This window comes from Pagrus major, chromosome 8, assembly GCF_040436345.1.
Source record: "Pagrus major chromosome 8, Pma_NU_1.0".
In the NCBI taxonomy this organism is placed as follows: domain Eukaryota; kingdom Metazoa; phylum Chordata; class Actinopteri; order Spariformes; family Sparidae; genus Pagrus; species Pagrus major.
The window spans coordinates 6,765,643-6,783,575 of NC_133222.1; the positions used below are offsets into that span (position 1 = coordinate 6,765,643).

The 17,933-nt window shown below is 41.6% G+C and overlaps 1 protein-coding gene across 2 annotated transcripts in view; it reads right to left on the minus strand.

The window, feature by feature from the left end:
• The window catches only part of itpr2 (inositol 1,4,5-trisphosphate receptor, type 2), a 67,081-nt gene extending 51,197 nt beyond the window's left edge, over positions 1 to 15,884 (minus strand). For both annotated transcript variants that reach the window (XM_073471464.1, XM_073471463.1), the window contains exons 1-10: positions 15,498 to 15,884; positions 8,814 to 8,884; positions 8,402 to 8,520; positions 8,228 to 8,314; positions 6,874 to 7,032; positions 4,764 to 4,862; positions 4,537 to 4,620; positions 4,302 to 4,448; positions 2,616 to 2,711; positions 2,270 to 2,314 (exon numbers count right to left, since the gene is read on the minus strand). In XM_073471464.1, coding sequence (XP_073327565.1) covers positions 2,270 to 2,314; positions 2,616 to 2,711; positions 4,302 to 4,448; positions 4,537 to 4,620; positions 4,764 to 4,862; positions 6,874 to 7,032; positions 8,228 to 8,314; positions 8,402 to 8,520; positions 8,814 to 8,884; positions 15,498 to 15,589 — 999 coding nt within the window. In that variant the 5' untranslated portion in view covers positions 15,590 to 15,884. The remainder of the gene's footprint in view (positions 1 to 2,269; positions 2,315 to 2,615; positions 2,712 to 4,301; positions 4,449 to 4,536; positions 4,621 to 4,763; positions 4,863 to 6,873; positions 7,033 to 8,227; positions 8,315 to 8,401; positions 8,521 to 8,813; positions 8,885 to 15,497) is intronic.
• Positions 15,885 to 17,933: the final 2,049 nt, after the last annotated feature.

A 17,933-nucleotide genomic window follows, 5' to 3' on the forward strand; every position in this document is an offset into this window, starting at 1 on the left:
ACAGAAAGATGCACGAGTGTGTTTACGCTGTTACAAGTCAATGAACCTTACTTGGAGCCTGTGTGGGCCGCATCTAATCATTAATGTGGTTACTGATTATTCTGTAAACTGTTATTTTGTTGACTAACCATTAAAAAACTCAAGCTGTCAGTAAGATTAATTGATGGTGGATCAAACAGAAAATCAATCTACGACTTTTTTAAATAGCTGATCAATCATTTAAGCCATTTTTAAGTAAAAATGTCAAACATTCATGATTCTGATTTGCCGCTTTTCTTTGCCAAATGTCATCGTAAATCTAAAAATCAGGGAAAAACTTCAGGAACCGAGTCCAAAGTAAACTGGAGCACAAGGATCAAGACAACAAACTTTTCAGCTCAAACGTTCAGTGACTTATGTTTCAACACCATGTGTGTCTTCATGGATTCTGATGAAGATGCACGTGGCGTCGAAATGTGATCCTGAAGTTTTTCCTCATACTGGAACGCCCCTGCTCTGAGAGCAACGGACAGGCTTTCAGCTCCATGTGAGGTGGTTGAAGAGCGTTAAACTCCTTCTCTCAGTTGATTTAAACTCTTGTGTGCTTCAATAAAAGAAGCAATACAGTAATGAGTGCACAATTCAAAGTCAGTCAGCTTCTAATACTAAAATACAGATAAAGGAGGCAACAGCCAGCGCATATTTGGTGTATGACTTAAGATTATACATATAGATACACAGGATACTGTAACACAAGTGTTATGATAACGTGATTGATTATTTTTCTGTCCACAAATCAGTTAATTTAGGACCATACAGACCCCTTCTCTGCAGAAGTTGATGTTTACAACCACCATAAAGTTGTCCACACCAGCGGTAACATCATCATCACTGACTACTGAACACCTTCTTCATCTTACAGAAGAGGTGTTAGTCGAGGGTGTCAAAACAGGCGAGTGTTGGACGAGTTCAAATCTGCATTTCTGGTTGGCAGCCATCGTCACTGTGGACTTGAGGGCTTGTCCATTTCGTCAGAGAGTGCTGACTTGCAATTTACAATTACCCGAAACAGAAATAGCACAAAAGTTATTGACCACAAACTCCTGCCTAATCACTCAAACAGTCGAACTACATGTGCACGGAAAAAAAAGACCTGTGTGACTCTTTTTCGTCTGCCTTAGGCCATGAACTTATCAGTCACATCACTCATATCTGGCTATAATCTTAAAATACGGCCTCATTAAAGTGAACAGTGAAAGTGATGTCGAGTGTCAGTGAGTCCATGTGACCAAAAAGTAAAAGCAGAGACATGTTTTGAGTCTGGTTGCCTTGACTTTCCACACATACTCGCAGAAAAAACTGATAGCCCAACTGTTGATAAAATCTATAATTGACGACAGACGGATGTGAGCCAAACTATACTGTCACAGCGCCTTACACTAATGAGGTATCAAATTACGCAGAAATGTAGCCAGAGAGCCATGACTTCTCTGTGTGCTGTGTTAGACACTGCAGTACGTAGGCTGCTACAGTCTCTACGCTGTGCAGATGCAGCAGATAATGGCGAGGGTTAATTTCTCCCACTGTTCTCTGCATGTCAATGGGAAGCTCCCCAGAGCTGCCTCCACGCCTCAGCTTCTCCATCCTCCCACTCCTCCCCTCCCCTCCTCCTCCTCTGCTGGTGACTCACCCCACCAGCTTAGCACAGGCGAGTGGAGCAGAGCAGACAGCACGTCTGCCTCCCCTCCATCCCCTCTCGCAGGGCACCCCCACACCCAGACGTTATGTAAGGAGCCCCCTGTGTGTCTGAAATTCAGCATGTGCATGAGAGAGTGTGAGGCTGAGAGTGTCTGTGTGTGTGTGTGTGTGTGTGTGCGTGTCTGTGTTTGTGTGCGTGTTCCTGTGCATTGCCAGAATACAAATGCGCAAGGTAGCTGAGAGCTGAACGAAATGTCTAGATATAGATTCAGAGTTTGTGCGTGCGTGAGTGCGTGCACAAGTACTTTGCGAGTGTGAGAGAACTGGTGATATTGCATAACCAAAGGATGAGGAGACAGAAGAAGGGCCTGAAGTTGGACAGACAACGAATAACCAGCTGAGATAATTGTTCCCTCTATGAAAACATACTTGCATCTTCAGTTCGAGCGCACTGTGACTCATCTATTGTGTAACATTACAAACTATTTGCATTACCTTTGCTTGTCCTGAATCATAAATGTGAAAATTATGTTAGTGGTAGCCAATCAGAGGCGAGGTGCAGTGATTTTTGCAGCTTGTTTGACCGACTCACCTCTCCTTTAGGCTCCACCGTGCTGTCTTTGAATTCAGGGTTCACCTGCGGGGAAAATGAGCAGTCAGTGACCTCAAGAAATCTCGAAAAGCTCTGCTCATAATCCTGTCATTATCATCCCTCATCACCCAGATCCAAACTGTTCAGCAGCCAAAGATGGGCGATAGTGGCCATATCAATGGGAATACTGCCACCTACAGCACATCCCCATAAACTCCCCTTCAACTGTGCATCAGTGACTCAGACAAAATGATCAAGCTACTTTCTAAACATACTGCAGAGTTAATTACAATCATAAGCTGCGACAAAGTCAAACGATGACAACCGAAGCGTGTGACAAACTCACCTCCGCTGCGAGGTAATTCCCGGTCGCCAGGTGTTTGAAGCGAAAGAGACTGTTCCACTGGCCAGCTCCGCCTCTGCAGGGGTCGTAGTGCACAACCTGACACAAAGACACCAAATAAGGAGCATTATACGTCTACAAACATCGGTTTCTGTCCACCATTTATGACGTTTTCTGTCTCCTGCAGGTGTTTGGTTTAGTGTCAGTCGGTGCTCGACTTCAACTGCTCCGATACATCGCAGAGCAACTTTTAAAACATTATTCATAGTTTTCATTTTACATCTGTATGGGTGGCACAGTGGTGTCTGGGTTTGTCAAGGTAATTCAAGGAAGTTTTTTTCATAAATAAAACATTTTATACATAAATATTCAGGGTGCTGTACAGAGAACACAAAAGTTAAGAACGAGTCGATTCAAACCTAAAACAGTTTTTAAAAAGTGCAGAATAAAAGAGAAAATGAAAAAATAAGATCAAAAAAATACAAATAAATGGATCAAAATAATGTAATCATAATAAAGTGCCTGTGTAGCAGACAAAACAGCTCCGTGTGGGACAGGACTGTTTTTTTGGATCATTTCTTGTTATTCTAAATGACAATAATTCACAAACTAAATGAAATGGGCAGTGTTGCTCAGTAACTAGTTACTGTAACAGTCTTACTTTCACCAGTAACAGCAGTGTCAGGGATTGCAATTTCCAAATCACTCATTATATGATGCAATGCTGCATTACTGCATTGCAGGAACAGTTAGTTTTATTATCCGAGGCTGTGTTACGATGACGTGTATGTGTGGCAGGTCAGGTCATGAAATGGCAGAACATTCTTGTTTGTTTCAAACTTTGTGCGAGTCAACTGCGAAATAAATACAACATGGAGGTTAAATTCCTGACTCCCTAACCCTAACTCTGACTCATCTGATACGGCAGCACAGCAATGTGGAAAAAATACTGGTGCTGGAAATGAGGCATTTACTGCCAGTGAGGCAGGAAGGACTCTGGCTCAACAACAGAAAGTGGATTTCCGAGCAAAAAATGGTTGTGGAGAGACGTTAAGTGGGCAACATGTACAGAAGCTTGTCGCTGGATAAGTTATATCATGGAAAAGACGATATCTATAGTAATAACACAAGTACAACAACTAATTACTTCTGACACCAAAATAAGCCAAGTAAAAAGTAACTTATTACACTTCCTGTGTAACTTAACAGGGACACGTCACTTCACTTTCAGCATGTGGGTGCACCAACGTCGGTTTAGCCTGTCACTGCAGGGTCTGAATGAGTCACCCTGAGTGAAGAGTTCAGCAGGAACTTGTGTTCATCATACTGACACGACAACATGTCAACAACTGATACAGTAACATAAGTACGTTCTGGCACAAACAGCAGAGGAACAACAGGAACTTCAATTTAATGAAAGCTGATAAGAGGAAGATACAGTACAATAGACAGTGCATGACAAAGAACTAAAGGCAGGCAGACATTATAGTCATCAAAGAGGAAATAGAGGCCTAAATATGTGAGAAATGGTCCTTTACTATTATAATATGACAAAACTGTAAGTTCAACTGCTTAAAAATATTCATTTTTTATTTAAACTGAGCTTGACAAATGATTTTCTGCAAGAACATCACAGAAAGCGACTTCTTTCTAAAAAAACAATATTGTTTATTCCTGTGTTTGTTCTACCTCGATCTCCCAGAGAGCCTTGGAGCTGGTGGCGGATGTGGCAGACTGCCGAAGCGTCGTCCTGAGAAAGACGTGCTGCTGCTTCTTGTACTCGTCACCGGTCAGAAACTTCTCCTGCTCGGCGTGAAACAGCCGCACCACGTCTCCCTGACAGAGGACACATGCATAAAAACTTAGATTTCTGTAACAGATACCTGAAAACAGATGTAAAAGAGGTGAAAAAAAGATAACACACCCCCTTCAGCACATCTTCCCTGTAGTCGCTAAACTTCATGAACAAGGCAATCTTCCAGCTCGTGTTGCAGTTGACAGCGTTGACCTGCGGCACGAAGTGGAGATTAAGGGGAAACATGAAATTAAGTGACGTGTTCTTGAAGTGACAGGCACTAATTCAGCTAGAAGGCAAGCTACAGCTTCTTCTTGCTGTATGTTTCAGCACTGACGGAAATGAACTCATCCCACCTCTTTGCAGCCGGGGTTGTCCAGCAGCTCGATGTTACTGGCATGAAGAGGCTGCCCTGCGTTCACTGGCATCAGCACCACCTTGTCTCCAACCACCACCTTGAAACCCAATTAAAGACAGTCACATGACAGCAGGAGACGCAGGCAGGTAAACTTCCAGCAGTGTTCAAATGGACCAAACAGAAAGTAAGAGTGTGTCCATGCAAGGGGGTTTGTCTCAGGTCTGCAAACATATCCTTATTTAAAAACAAGGTGCTCTGTGTAACAGCAACAGGCTGAGCTTCACATGAGGAACAGCTTGATTCATACCATGGTGAGTGCACATGAATGCAGCATACAAGGATATGGTGATTGAAAAGTACACAGCCTGTTATTGCATCATTGCTTGCACAACACATGCTCGCTTAACTCCCTAAATCTAAGTTACAATAGCCTCTACACAGTCAAGTGTATGTCATGTTTACCAGGCACACACAAGCACACCGTGGCTTCAGACACGGGTGGCTCATCGTCACACATATTCCAATGTTGTGTTGGAATATTTAAAGTTCCCCTCCAGACATGTATACTTATTGTTTTTTATTATTTACACCAAGATATTTTAGAAAACATTTATTTATTTATTTATTTATAGTACATTTATTTTTTAACATATTTACACAGTTTTACAGAATATGCTTGTAATTTTATTCAGTTTCATACCTGCACCAAGGATAGCGTAAACACATTTTGTCAGGCTGTTGTCTATTTAAAAGGTATATTTAAAGGAGACATATTATGCTTTTTCATTTTTTCCTTTCCTTTAGTGTTTTATATCAGGTTCTTGTGCACGTAAAGGATCTTGAAAGTTAAAAAGGTTGCAGTCTGTGCCAACAGAAGCTCCTCTCTCCCACAGAAATTGCTGCTCCTGAAACGCCTCGTCAGTAATCCCTCCTTTAATTCCGCGACTTTGTGACATCACACTATGTCACTGTGTTACACATTTGCAAAATGTATGTCTAGTAGCTAGTTTGGCCCTTGCTCTGTTGTTTTCAGGCGTGTTTGAGCTGACCAATCACAGGGGACTGGGCCTTAAAGAGACAGGAGCTACAACAGCACTTCAGACAGAGCTGCAGCACTGGACAGTACGAGAAAACTGATTTTTTTTGTGTGTGTGTGTGTGCACTAACGCATATAAACTTATTCTAGTAGTAACCCAAACTAAAAATTATGAATATGAAAACTAGTATTATATGTATACTTTAAAACCTTTCATATTTCCTTCTCATCTCTCATCTCTCATCGCTTTTTATCTATCAACCGCAGTCTTCGTGCCCGGCCAACCACTGACCAGTGAAAGATCAGAGCGGATCAAGATGGCTAACGTTAGAGGAAACATCGGAGAGATTCGGCCATAACGTGACATGTTTGAGCCTCAGACAGACACAGACTCAAATGAGAAGTCTGCACCAGAATCAGCAAAATGCAGACAAATCAGAATGGAAAGTGATGTTAGCATCTTTGATTCTTTGATGTTGTTTGTTAGCTTGTTAGCTTGTTACTGGTACTCGTGGACACAGCATTAGCGGTTGTGTATTAGACAGCAATTGGCTTTCGTTTGAAGATTAAGTGATAAATGTTGCACACATACAAGTCAGTAAAATCAAGGTCAGACATTTTAGAGGACATAAACATAAGAAACAACTTGTTTTTTTGAGTGGAGGGGATCTTTAAACACATTTTAAATAAAAAGAAGCAGTATCAGTGACATACAGTAGATAGAAAGTCACATCCTAGGGGATGCTTTTAAAGCTCAACCTAAAAGCCTACATGCAATGGGGAAGGTCGGTGTATCCATGCTTTGTACATGATATTCTGTGTCTGACTGAATAATGCACAAACACCATGCACAATCATCAAGAGCAATACCTTTAACCATAGGATGCTAAAGCCAAAGGGGAAGGACAAAATCAGAAATGTTACTGGAACAGGACAAACAATGAACTGACAGTGTACAGGATGAAAAAAGTCGGCTCAAACACCAAACGACATCTGCTTGTAACAGAGAGGGAAGTCAAGTTGTTGTACACTACTGCCTGTCTATAGAAATGTGTGTGGAGGGTGGACCTACATTATCTCCTTCGCTCCGGAGCTTCCAGAAGGGCTGAATGTAGAACCAGGAGCCCTCGTTCCCGGCCGGGTCCAAAGAAACCCGCATGGCGTTCTTCTCAAGCAGAGCGGGAAGACGTTTGTTCACCGTCAGGTACTTATTACTCTTAATGTGCAGGAGCTGAGCGAGAAGAATCGAGGTGTTTAAATACTTCAAGAGCAGCGGTGGATGAAGTGTTCAAGGTATTATACCACTGTAGAAATACTTCAAGTTAAATTGTCACTGGTAAAATATGTATTATTCCAGGAGAAGCTGCATGTGATCTGGCAAATTACCTCCAGCGATGAAAGTCATTGGCTGTTGCATTGTGGGTAACGTAGGGGCCAGGTTTTGAAAAGCACTCAAAATCAACACAGCAGAACCAGACACATCGCGTTTTTACTCCACGTATTCTTCTTCCTTTTCAAACCCTGATGCCTTCATTACCCACAATGCAATTTAGCCACTGAGTGACACTGGAGGCAATTCATCAGATTACATGCAGCTTCCTCTGGAGCCACAAAATACTTTAAAACACTTTTTTCACATATGCAGCAGTACTCCCCAAGACCTGGAAATAAGCGTGTTACCGTTTAATTTTCTGTCCATCTACTAATCATTTCAGCTGTACTTGTTTATACTGTTGGGTAGTTCAATTTATAAGAAAAGCATCATATTTTTGAAGCCCTTCATAGGTTTTGTGTGCTAAAATCTAAATGTGTAAAGGAACTAGTCACTAAAGCTGTCATATAATTGTAGTGGATTCAAAAGTACAATATTTCCCTCTGAACAGCAGTATACTCAAGTAAAGTAGAAGTACCTCAATGTACATAGTTACCTTCCACCACTGTACAAGAGTGATAGCAGAGCTACATTTTGGCAAAAAAAGCAGCTGTTTTCACTTCCAGTAACTCCTTGGTTGATTCAACAGAGATTTACTATTTAATTCAATTAGACTTCATTTGAAGAGGTGTGTGTAGAAGCACACAACACATTTCCTGATTCCATTTAACAAACACGGGCTGAATTATACCAGTGTTTGAAGTCAATCCTGATGCATTTCTTATTGATTAGGCTGAAGTAATGGAACAATGGAGACTGCCTTGATCGCATTTCGCAACAGCAGTTGAATATGTAACTGCTTCTCCTGATTTAGTTCCCGAAAACAAGTCTCACAGAAACCTAATTCGACCACTGTGAGCTCTCACAGTATTGCCTGAGGTGTCAGGGGTTTGATGACTGTAATGTAACCCTTGTAAACAAGAAAACAAGAGCGAGGCTCTGGACTCGAGACAATCTGGTGCCGCGGATGTTTGTAGAAGAGGTGGACAAGTACCTGGATGACATTACTGTATTTGACAACTTCTCCGAGGAGCTTCTTGTTCTCTGACTCGTTCTGCTTCTGCTCCAGCTCTGCTGCATGCTGAGTAATGAAACAGAGATTGACTGAAGCTTTGGGATGCAAATGAAAAAGGAGATCGAGAAGCAGTTTGTGACAAAAGGTTTCTACCTGTAACTTCTTAAACAGGTCTGCCTGTGTGTTGTTGTTCCCTTGTTTTCCTTGTTTGGCCTTCCAGAACTGCTTCTGGGCTGAGTATCTGTTCATGGGACACACCTTGAAGAGGCAATCTGGAGAGGAAGAGAGGCATTCAGGCACACGGGAGTCGCTCTCAGGGAGTCAGGTTTAGTGCCACCCAAGGGTCTTAATGTGGTGGAACTGCATTTTTTGAGGTTAATGGTTATTTACCCAGCGGAGGCCTGCAGAGTCACTTAAACACATGAAAGCTTCTCTAAAACCATAATGTTGTGTTACACAACACTGAGCGGCAAGGATCAGGTCTGCCTTGACAAGTGCGTATGTGTTTCTATCTGTGTGTGTGTGTGTAACCTTGAACCAGTGTAACTAGTATATTTCTACTCACCTCTGAACTTTTTGGGAGGGTTGGCCAGATCTCCAGCATCAGGCTGGACCACACACCTGTCATCGACAAGCCTGAAGAGAAGAGCACAAAATGATAATGTATAAATAATTTGACATCATTTCCTTCCCACAATAATAATCATTGCAATGTAAAATAGCCATAAACTGACCAAAGGCTGAACGGACAGAAAGCAGAACAGCTCTGGAGTCAAAATATTTAAAAGGAAGGAAACAACTTTGCCCCACTAATAATCTGAATAAATTAAGTTCACACAAGTTTACACAAGTTTACACCACAAGGAGTCATAAAGTTGTGACTCTGGTAACTTCAATCACAAGAATCACAAGAGGAAGCAACACAACTTATTGCAGTGTGGATATTTTGTCCCACTGATATTATTGTTGTTGGACATTTTTAAAGGTACCCGGTCGAGTTTGTTTTAACCTCTAGCAGCACTTTAAGTTTAATATGAATGGGTCCCTGTTTTGTCTCGTGTGAAACACAGTAATACGTAGTGCAGCCGGTGGTTTCACACCATTTCAGAGGTGGTTTTAACATGCCAAGAAATGCAGCAACGCACCAACAAAGACAGGATAGAAGAAGTCAGCAGTTTTTTTTATGTTTTTTAGCACTAAAGCATGTAAACACATTCTAGGAGTAACCCAAAATAACATGAGGAACCTGAAAATGAGCATAATACGTCTCCTTTAGATTTGAATGGCGTACGTTGTGGTCTAGTTGTGGTAACACAGTCAAATGCAAATACACAACGCTCAGTCTCGGACCACTACTACAACCCATCATTAGAATACACGGTTCAAAACCACACCGGCTCTACAGCTGATTGCCTGCGGCCTCCTGCAGGATGTAAAGCTGCACTGGCAATATAATAAAGAATGACGTCTCTGTGCACCATCATGTCCATCTCCTCGCTGCTCTCCCAGTATCTGGACTGATCCTCTGAACATTTCTGGATGGAGCTCATTGAATTTGATGCCGCTTTGATCTCCGCTTTTCAAGCCCAGCAGGGGGGACGTCTGCTCAGTCTTGTGGTTTGAATCGAGGTAGATAAAATGACATCCATGTTTCTGAGGCTTCCACAGAGTGCAAAGTGAAAAATGGATGCCAAAGAAAATATGTCTAATTGTACATACAGAAGCAAAACCAGATATCAACATGGTGTAAAATGCTAAAGGAAGCTTTGAGAGCGAACTGTTCACTGAGGATTGAGCTGTAGGTTAGTAGAGCATGCACAGGCAGCAGTTGGCTGCTGCCACCAGAGGAAACCATGTGGTTTCTGTGCAGGGTTGATTAGAGGGCATTGTAATAATAATAACGGCCTTGTTTCCCCACATCCAAGCCTTTTATCTAATCACTTTACTTACTAGGGATGTTTTATTGACAGTTAAGTGAAAATTCCCACATTTGACTGACACTTACTTAAAGATCTGCAGCTGATGACATCTAGACTAATTCGCAGGGGCTGACAGGAATTAACGTTGCAAAAAAGAGCATTAAGTGAACACTGTGACAAGTGGGATGAGGATTCATTACAGCCTCATTTACCACATTCATGAAACACGGTTAAAAAAACATGCATTCATCTGTCCAAGGACGTCACTTTGTTGTGGGGACACGAGGGCGAAGATAACATCTGTTTAAAGGACTTTTCAAGCACTTTTAAGAGCCAGTCATTTCTAAATTAAGGGCCAGTAATTCACACAAATGTTCACATATATCAGTCTGTCTAATGGGGGGATCGTATGAGATCACAGTAGATAATTACAGCAGGATAAAACTTCAATATGCAGCAAAATCCATTTCATCTGAGTTATCCTTTCTTGGTGCAAGCATGTATTTAGCACATTTTCAACTATTAATAAATAAGTCATTTCAAAAAGGGGTGGAGACATGTTCCCAGCGTCCCCTGCGTTAATGACACCTTTGCATGTGTCACATCACATATCAGTGGGGTTAAGATGAGTTAAATCTAATGACATGAAGTTTCTCTTGTCGTCGGATGACTTCCCGCAGTGTAAATGAAACCAGGAGTAGAATATTTAACCCTGGTTTTAAAAGTGGCTTTCAGAAAACCATGTTAAACAAGTTTCGTTTCGGCCACCTGTGTTAGCAGTCAACACCGAGAGGACTGAGGGTGACAGCGCACATAAAAGCTGTAATGGCAGAGAGCCCATTATTTGGTGGAACTGGAGGCAAGACAATGAAGCTGGGAAAAAAGAGCGGATACGAACATAAGGGCCTAAAATGTTAAAGTGATCAATGGGGAACTCAGACTGCATCTGAGTCTAACTTATGACCAGTTTTAAGTGTGCTACAGCAGTGAAATCATCTTTATTTCACTCGTTTTCAAAATGCGAGAAAAGTAATTTGTTCTTCCTGTTATTAAATCCTTGTTTGGATGCTGCCACTTATTGGTGTTGTTTTTAACACACCAAATAATCCACTAATCACACCTTACACCTGCCTCATTTAACACTGCTGGAGTAACTCTAATCCTCCTTTAGGAAATCGGTTTAGTTAAGTCAAGTCAAGCCTCGAGATGAACAGACCACATCTTAGAGAGCAAATGTGAGATAGTCTGATGTAAAAGTATACTCAGGTCGAGAGCAAGGTTTAATTCATGTGTGCGCAACCAGTTCTGTGAGGGCAAAGGTCACAGTGCTCACAGTGTTTGAGGGACCTCTCATGTGACAGCCACACACGGCTTTAAACCAGAGAGATGTTGTAACTTCAACCTGTTGAAAATACATCCTATAACACCAGCTATGAGTTTCTATATCAAAGACTCCATGTCATCCCGTTCCCTTTACCCTATTTGCGCCAGAGGCCGAGGTGCACAAGCCCATCCATTCATCCCGTCCACTGAGGAGAAACATAATGCATTGCACAATTCCTCCAATTCATACAAAGCTGGCAGCCGTGCAGAAGTGAGCTGAGCTGTTTCCTATTCATACCACGGCACTTGATCAGCGTCGATCCACAGGCTGTGTATTATTTCCTGCGCCTCTGTATCAGTTACATCTAAATGAGAGACAATAGAGCCCGGCAGGAAGCACAATCGAGTGCTAAATGGCTAAAACAGGAAGGCTCTCTGGAAAAGTCCCTCCAGCTCATAAATAAGTAACCTTAAGTCCGCACAGAGCCGGGCTTTAGTTCAAACAGGGAGGCTTTGACAGAGCCTGACACTCACAGCCGGCGCAAGAGTTTGCTCTGTAACCGAGTTAAACATGAACCAATGATAAATCTACCAGGCTAGACACGGGAGAGCTAATTTTAGCTCCATTGCTTGTGGGGGTCAACGTGAGACAACAACAGAGAAAAATAATACTGTATGTAATGCAGAGCAGCAGGTCTGATGTGACTGAAAATGAAGGACAACATCCGTAAGGAAAGCGTTGGTGGGTGAAAGATTTTACAACTAATGTGTGTCGTTGCAGGTTTCAACCTGCTGATAAAGCAGCTGAGCAATCTGGATGAGTCATACACTTTCTCATTAACTGCACCCTATCATTATTTCAACACTTATGGAACCTATGAATCAATGGGAACATAATCATATAGAAACGAAATTATTATCTTTGTCTTAACACGAAAATTATAGCAAAATGAGCCTTTCTGATGATTAAAAAATGTGGCAGGAGATCCAAAACATCAAGGTCACTAATGGATCTGATCAGCCAGACGACCTCATGAGAAACGGAAAGGTCAGTATTTGCAATGTATAATATATCTCTCATCTTATCCATGCACTGCAGGGCCACAATAAAGTGGACTGAAACACAAAAAAATGCACCAAAATGAACCTCCGATGATTCAAAACGTGGCAGGAGATCCAAGACATCAAGGTCAACAATGGATCTGATCAGCCAGAAATCACAAGGAACTCAAAGGTCATTTGGCTTTCGAGTGTTTGCAATGTAAGGTGTGTGAGGAACTTGCAGATTTAATGTTATCCTAAGCAAACACAGGCATGAGCAGCCTTGTGCAGCCGAGGTTACATTGTGCTCACAGGGGCTGTGGCTCTTTGCAGGGTTTTTTTTTTGCTTTCTGGGCCTTGGTGAGCTCTCTGGCACAGCACAGCCCTTGATAAAAACACTCAGCGCTCCTGTCAAACTACATAAGTTATTGAATCGCTGATAAGAGTTTCCCTGCTTTGCTTCGCAACAACAGGAGCTGCAAACAATCGCCTGCTCTTGCATTTTGACATTTACAGACCGTGTGCTGCTGCTGCTTACATTTACTTTGGCACAGGCTTTTACAGTCGGGGAGTTTTTCATGAAAAGAGTGAGGCAGATAGCGAGGCAGGGAGCATTGTTGCACACATGATTCAGTGTACCAACTCCACAGCATAAGTTACTGAAGAGGGAGGCACCAATAAGCCAGCTGTGCTGAAGTTTCTGTTTCTGTTCGAGAGGAATTTACGGCAGAAGAGTCAAGACTGAGAAACGGAGGGGTGAGGGAAAGGGAGAGGAGGTGGGTGGGGCAGACTCATTCCTCAGAGCCGGTCGATCTTTCCACGCTTGTTCTGCAGGCTCAGAGGCCAGAGTGCACCAGGAACCACCGAGGCATTTCACCCTCGCACTGACATTTTTCAGCTCAGGAGGAACAACGGTCAAACAATAACTGTTTGTGGTATTTATTTTTGCTGCACTGCTGTGTGGAGACCGACACTATGAAAAGAAGTTTCAAAATCACACCTACACACAGCTGAACATATGAGGTCAGACTGACAACTGACTGACTGGATGAGTAACTTGACGGAAAATAAAAACTCACATCACATGTCAGAGTATTAACGGTCGTGATCCTTCTAAGTTTGGCAGCCTGCTTGAAAACCCTCATCATAAGTTGAATATGTTAATTAGCCATCCTGCCAAACTTCACTGATCGACTCACTTGATTGTAATCGACTGAAAAGTATCTTATCAGAAAAATGCAAAGCCTACTAAAACTGGCAAATTCAATATACATTTTGCTTGTTATTTCTTCTGTCCTGTCATTGTACTTCTCTTGTGACCGCTCAGATGACCCGGATGACTGAGACCCTTCATCAGCATGATGCTAACAGCAGCTACAGTTAGCTGCAGTTACTCTGGTGACATGCTGCCCCGTTTGTTTGGAGTATGAATTTGTATTTGCAAAATCTTACATAATGCACCTTTAAGCGAATGATACTATGTGTAGGAGCCGTGCATTTTATTCGTGTCAAGTGTATTATTCCTCCGAAGTGACGGACACTAGAAAGAAAATAAACACATCATGATATAAAGTTACGGTGAAGACCGAGTAACATTTTTCCGAGTACACGTCTAAACAATTCAGCCCAGTTAGCAGCCAGTAGCAGCTAAAGTACAGGACTTAGTCACTGCACTGTGTATATATGCTGATAGGATTATAACATAAGAAGATGCAGATTTCTTTACGGTCTGTGGACTCTAAATATTGACTTTGACTATTTACATAACTGTGTGACTTTATGCTGTGTGTGAGGAGTTAGTGAGCAGCATGGAAATAGATGACAACTCCTTGTGTTCACTATGAATGAATATAAAACAGTGATCCTCCTCTGTTACCTCTGTGGGTCGGTCTCAGTCTCGACGAGTATCTCACCTACAGTGTTAGATGTTAGATGTGTTTATTCTGATTAACATCGCATGTCTCTAACTTTTCGTTTTTGTTTTCGGTTCCCACGAGCTGTGTCGCTCTCTCACTCTCTGTAGCTTTCTCCTCCTCCTCCTCCTCCTCCTCTTTTCATTCAGGCTTCCCTTCTGATGGCCCTCGGGCCCCTGGTAACATCAACCTCTCCTGGCCCCTGCTGCCTCACATATTGACGGATCTGGATCGTCACGCTGGATCATTGCTCTCCTCCGTTTTACTCATCTCCTTATATCTGTATTTTCTGTCAAACCTGACGCCTCTTCACTCTGATCTTTTCTGTTTTACTGATAATTATCTTGCGTGGCCTTGCCCTCTTCCAGGTCAGCACGGTGGAGAGGGGGTCGTGTAGCTCGGTCGTCTCCTGGATCCACACACTTTACATATACTATAATTTGTATCAGATATTCTGTCGATGCAATTTGTAAACTGTGATCCCTCCTCTGTGGCTCTTCCATCTTTTTTTCCCAGTTAAAAGGTTTTTTTTCTCAGTTTTCACTCAAATCGAGGGTCTAAGGACAGAGGATGCTGTTCACTGAGCAGTTTGTAAAGCCCTATGAGGCAATGTGATTGTAATTTTGGGCTATATAAATAAAAATTGATTTTAAATCTCTAAAGGTCCCCCACTGACACCTCCTCTGTCCCCCCTCGGGTCCCCAAACCCTACTTTGGGGGACCACAGAGAGGAAAAAAAAACCTTGAGAGCACCACCACTTGTCTACCTGGAGTAACACGCTGCTTTGCATTCCTGTTACATTTGCGTAGAGTTTCCTGAGAAGGCAGCGTTTTGCGCGCTGACAGGCCTTGGCCACAAGTCGCAACACTTTCACACTCGGGCACTTTTTATAGTACAAGTGAACAAACGCATTTAAGATTAAAAGAGGAGTGGGAGAAGGAGAAGGTGAAGAAGTGCTGCGAGATGTGAAGTGAAAGCAGTCAAGATAATGAGGATTAATCCATATGGAGAGGTCAGTGAGCAGAAAGTGAGAGGCAGGAGGAGGAACATACCCCAAAGTACTGATGAAGCCATTCACCGAGCCTTCCGCGTACAGAGACACAATGTCTCCAATGTGAAGAAAACTGGATCTGTGCTCTGACATTTTTCTCACTCAGTGCTCGTTGTAGGCTTTGTTTCCCATTTATAAAAGTGTTGGCAGGCGTCTTCTCTCCGGACTGAAGTGATCCCCCCACGTTACAGCTCCTCCGGTGTAGCAGCAGCAGCAGCAGCAGTCCTCGGATCCACCTTCATTTCTTCCAGCTCTACATTTCAGCCAGTCGATTGAGGAGAAAAGCGAAAAGTGCAAAAAACAGAAAAAGTGGTGAAGCTTTTTTTTCTTTCTTTCTTTTTAAAGAAAACGCAATGTTTGAAAGAGTTAGTCAACTTCTTCCTGTATGTCACACAGACCGGAGAGAGCTCTTCTTCACATCCACTTGAGGGGGAGGAGACTGCTGCTGTCAGGGCTGTGAGCGAATTCCGTTCAATGACATGTTTTTGTTTTTATCCGGAGCAGGAAGACTTCTGCTCATTCATCTGTTACCTTTAGCTGTGCATGTACACGTTGTATCTGCTGCTGGAGGGGTTAGACCGCTGTTGGATGTTTGTCTGCTCAGTGGACAGATGGAGGCTACTTGTTGTTTCTGTTGGACATAAATTTATTAATATCTGTCTCGTACATGTACACTTGTTCTACCTTTTGTGTGTGTGTGTAGGTGGATATATACTGTAGATAAATGAAATCGTAACTGCTGAAATGAAATAAAAATGACTGGCAATACATGCTTTTATTGTGAAAAGCAGCAGGATTAAACGTCAATCAATCCAATCTTATACATAGTTAAAACCAGTGAGGATTATTTCATGATTTCATAGTTATATTACTTATTTTGACTGTATCATATCTCATATTTCATTTTTTTTTTACATTGAACACTTTGGGTCTCCATTTAAGAGCAAAAACTTAAAAAATATATATATATATATATATATATATATATATATATATATATATATATATATATATATATACATATATATATATATACATATATACATATATATATATTTCAGAAAACAAATTAAAGGTGCACTCTGTAGTTTTGGAGAAGAAATTGTAATCAGAAATATCTTCATTGACTTATCATTATTATGCCTAAATAAACTAAATAACTACTGTTTGCTTTCATGACTGAATAAACAAACTGACTTTAAAGGACAACACAATTTCATACTGTTTTACTTTGTTTATATGTGGCGGACCCTGCCACCTTTCTATCTTCAAACCGTGTTCTGAGACCTTATTTACCTCTGAGAACAGCTTGTTTATTCATCCTTATTTATTAACTCATTAATGTTGTAAATGGGTCAGAATTTCTTCCCCAAAACTACACAGTGGCCCTTTAATGCAGGTAAAAACAACAACAACATATCACTAAAGAAAATCAAATAACCAACAAAACTGAAATCACAACATTTCACTATATATATATATATATATATATATATATATATATATATATATTTATATATATATATATATATATATATTTATATATATATATATATATATATATATATATATATATAAAGCCAGAGTGAGTTTAAAGTTTCCCCAAAAAATAAATGTCTCATTTTAATGTTACAACAGTTGTGGTGCATTTTAATGCCACGAGGAAGATGTAATGTCTGTGTTTTTTCATTTTTTTTATTGTGAAATGTTCTTTTTTTTGTGAAATGTTGTGTTTTGGACTTCGGGGCCACCGTACATACTACAAAAGTACCACGGTCTTCTTTCACATCAGCAGCTTCAGCTTGTGATCCCTTCGACGCCCCGTCCTCTGAACTGGGAGGCTCCAGGCACAAACCAGCAAACTGAAAATAAAGAAGTTAAAACCAGCTACAACCGTAACTTGCTGCCTACACATCCATGCATCAGTATTTATATTCTTTTAATGCTGAACATGATAATGAGATGATCACAATGGCATTGATGATGAAGATGATAGTGATAGTGGCGATGGTGATGTTTCTGTGGAAGAGCCATAAATGCCAAATGTTCAATCACGGCACACCGACATAAAACATCTACAGGAAAGAGACAACATTAATGTAATTGTATCTGACGTTCAGTTATCTGATTCACTGAAGAAGACAGAAGTGGAGAACTTAGTAGCCTGCAGTGAGACAGAGACAAGAGGCCTTTAAAGAACAAGTGGTTCTGGACACATTGATGCACTACCTGTGTTGACCCAGGAGGGGCCGCTAGGGGTCTGACTCAGCTGCACTGTCATGTAAGACATCCCCATTATTTGACCTGTGTCGCCCCCTAGTGTTCAACAGGTAATTCCCCATGCCCCCCATCCCCTTAATTTGTCTGTGTTTTAAGTACAAACAAAAAGGCCAGACAAGACTGTTTCATACTGATGCCAACAATCCTCGGGCTGCAG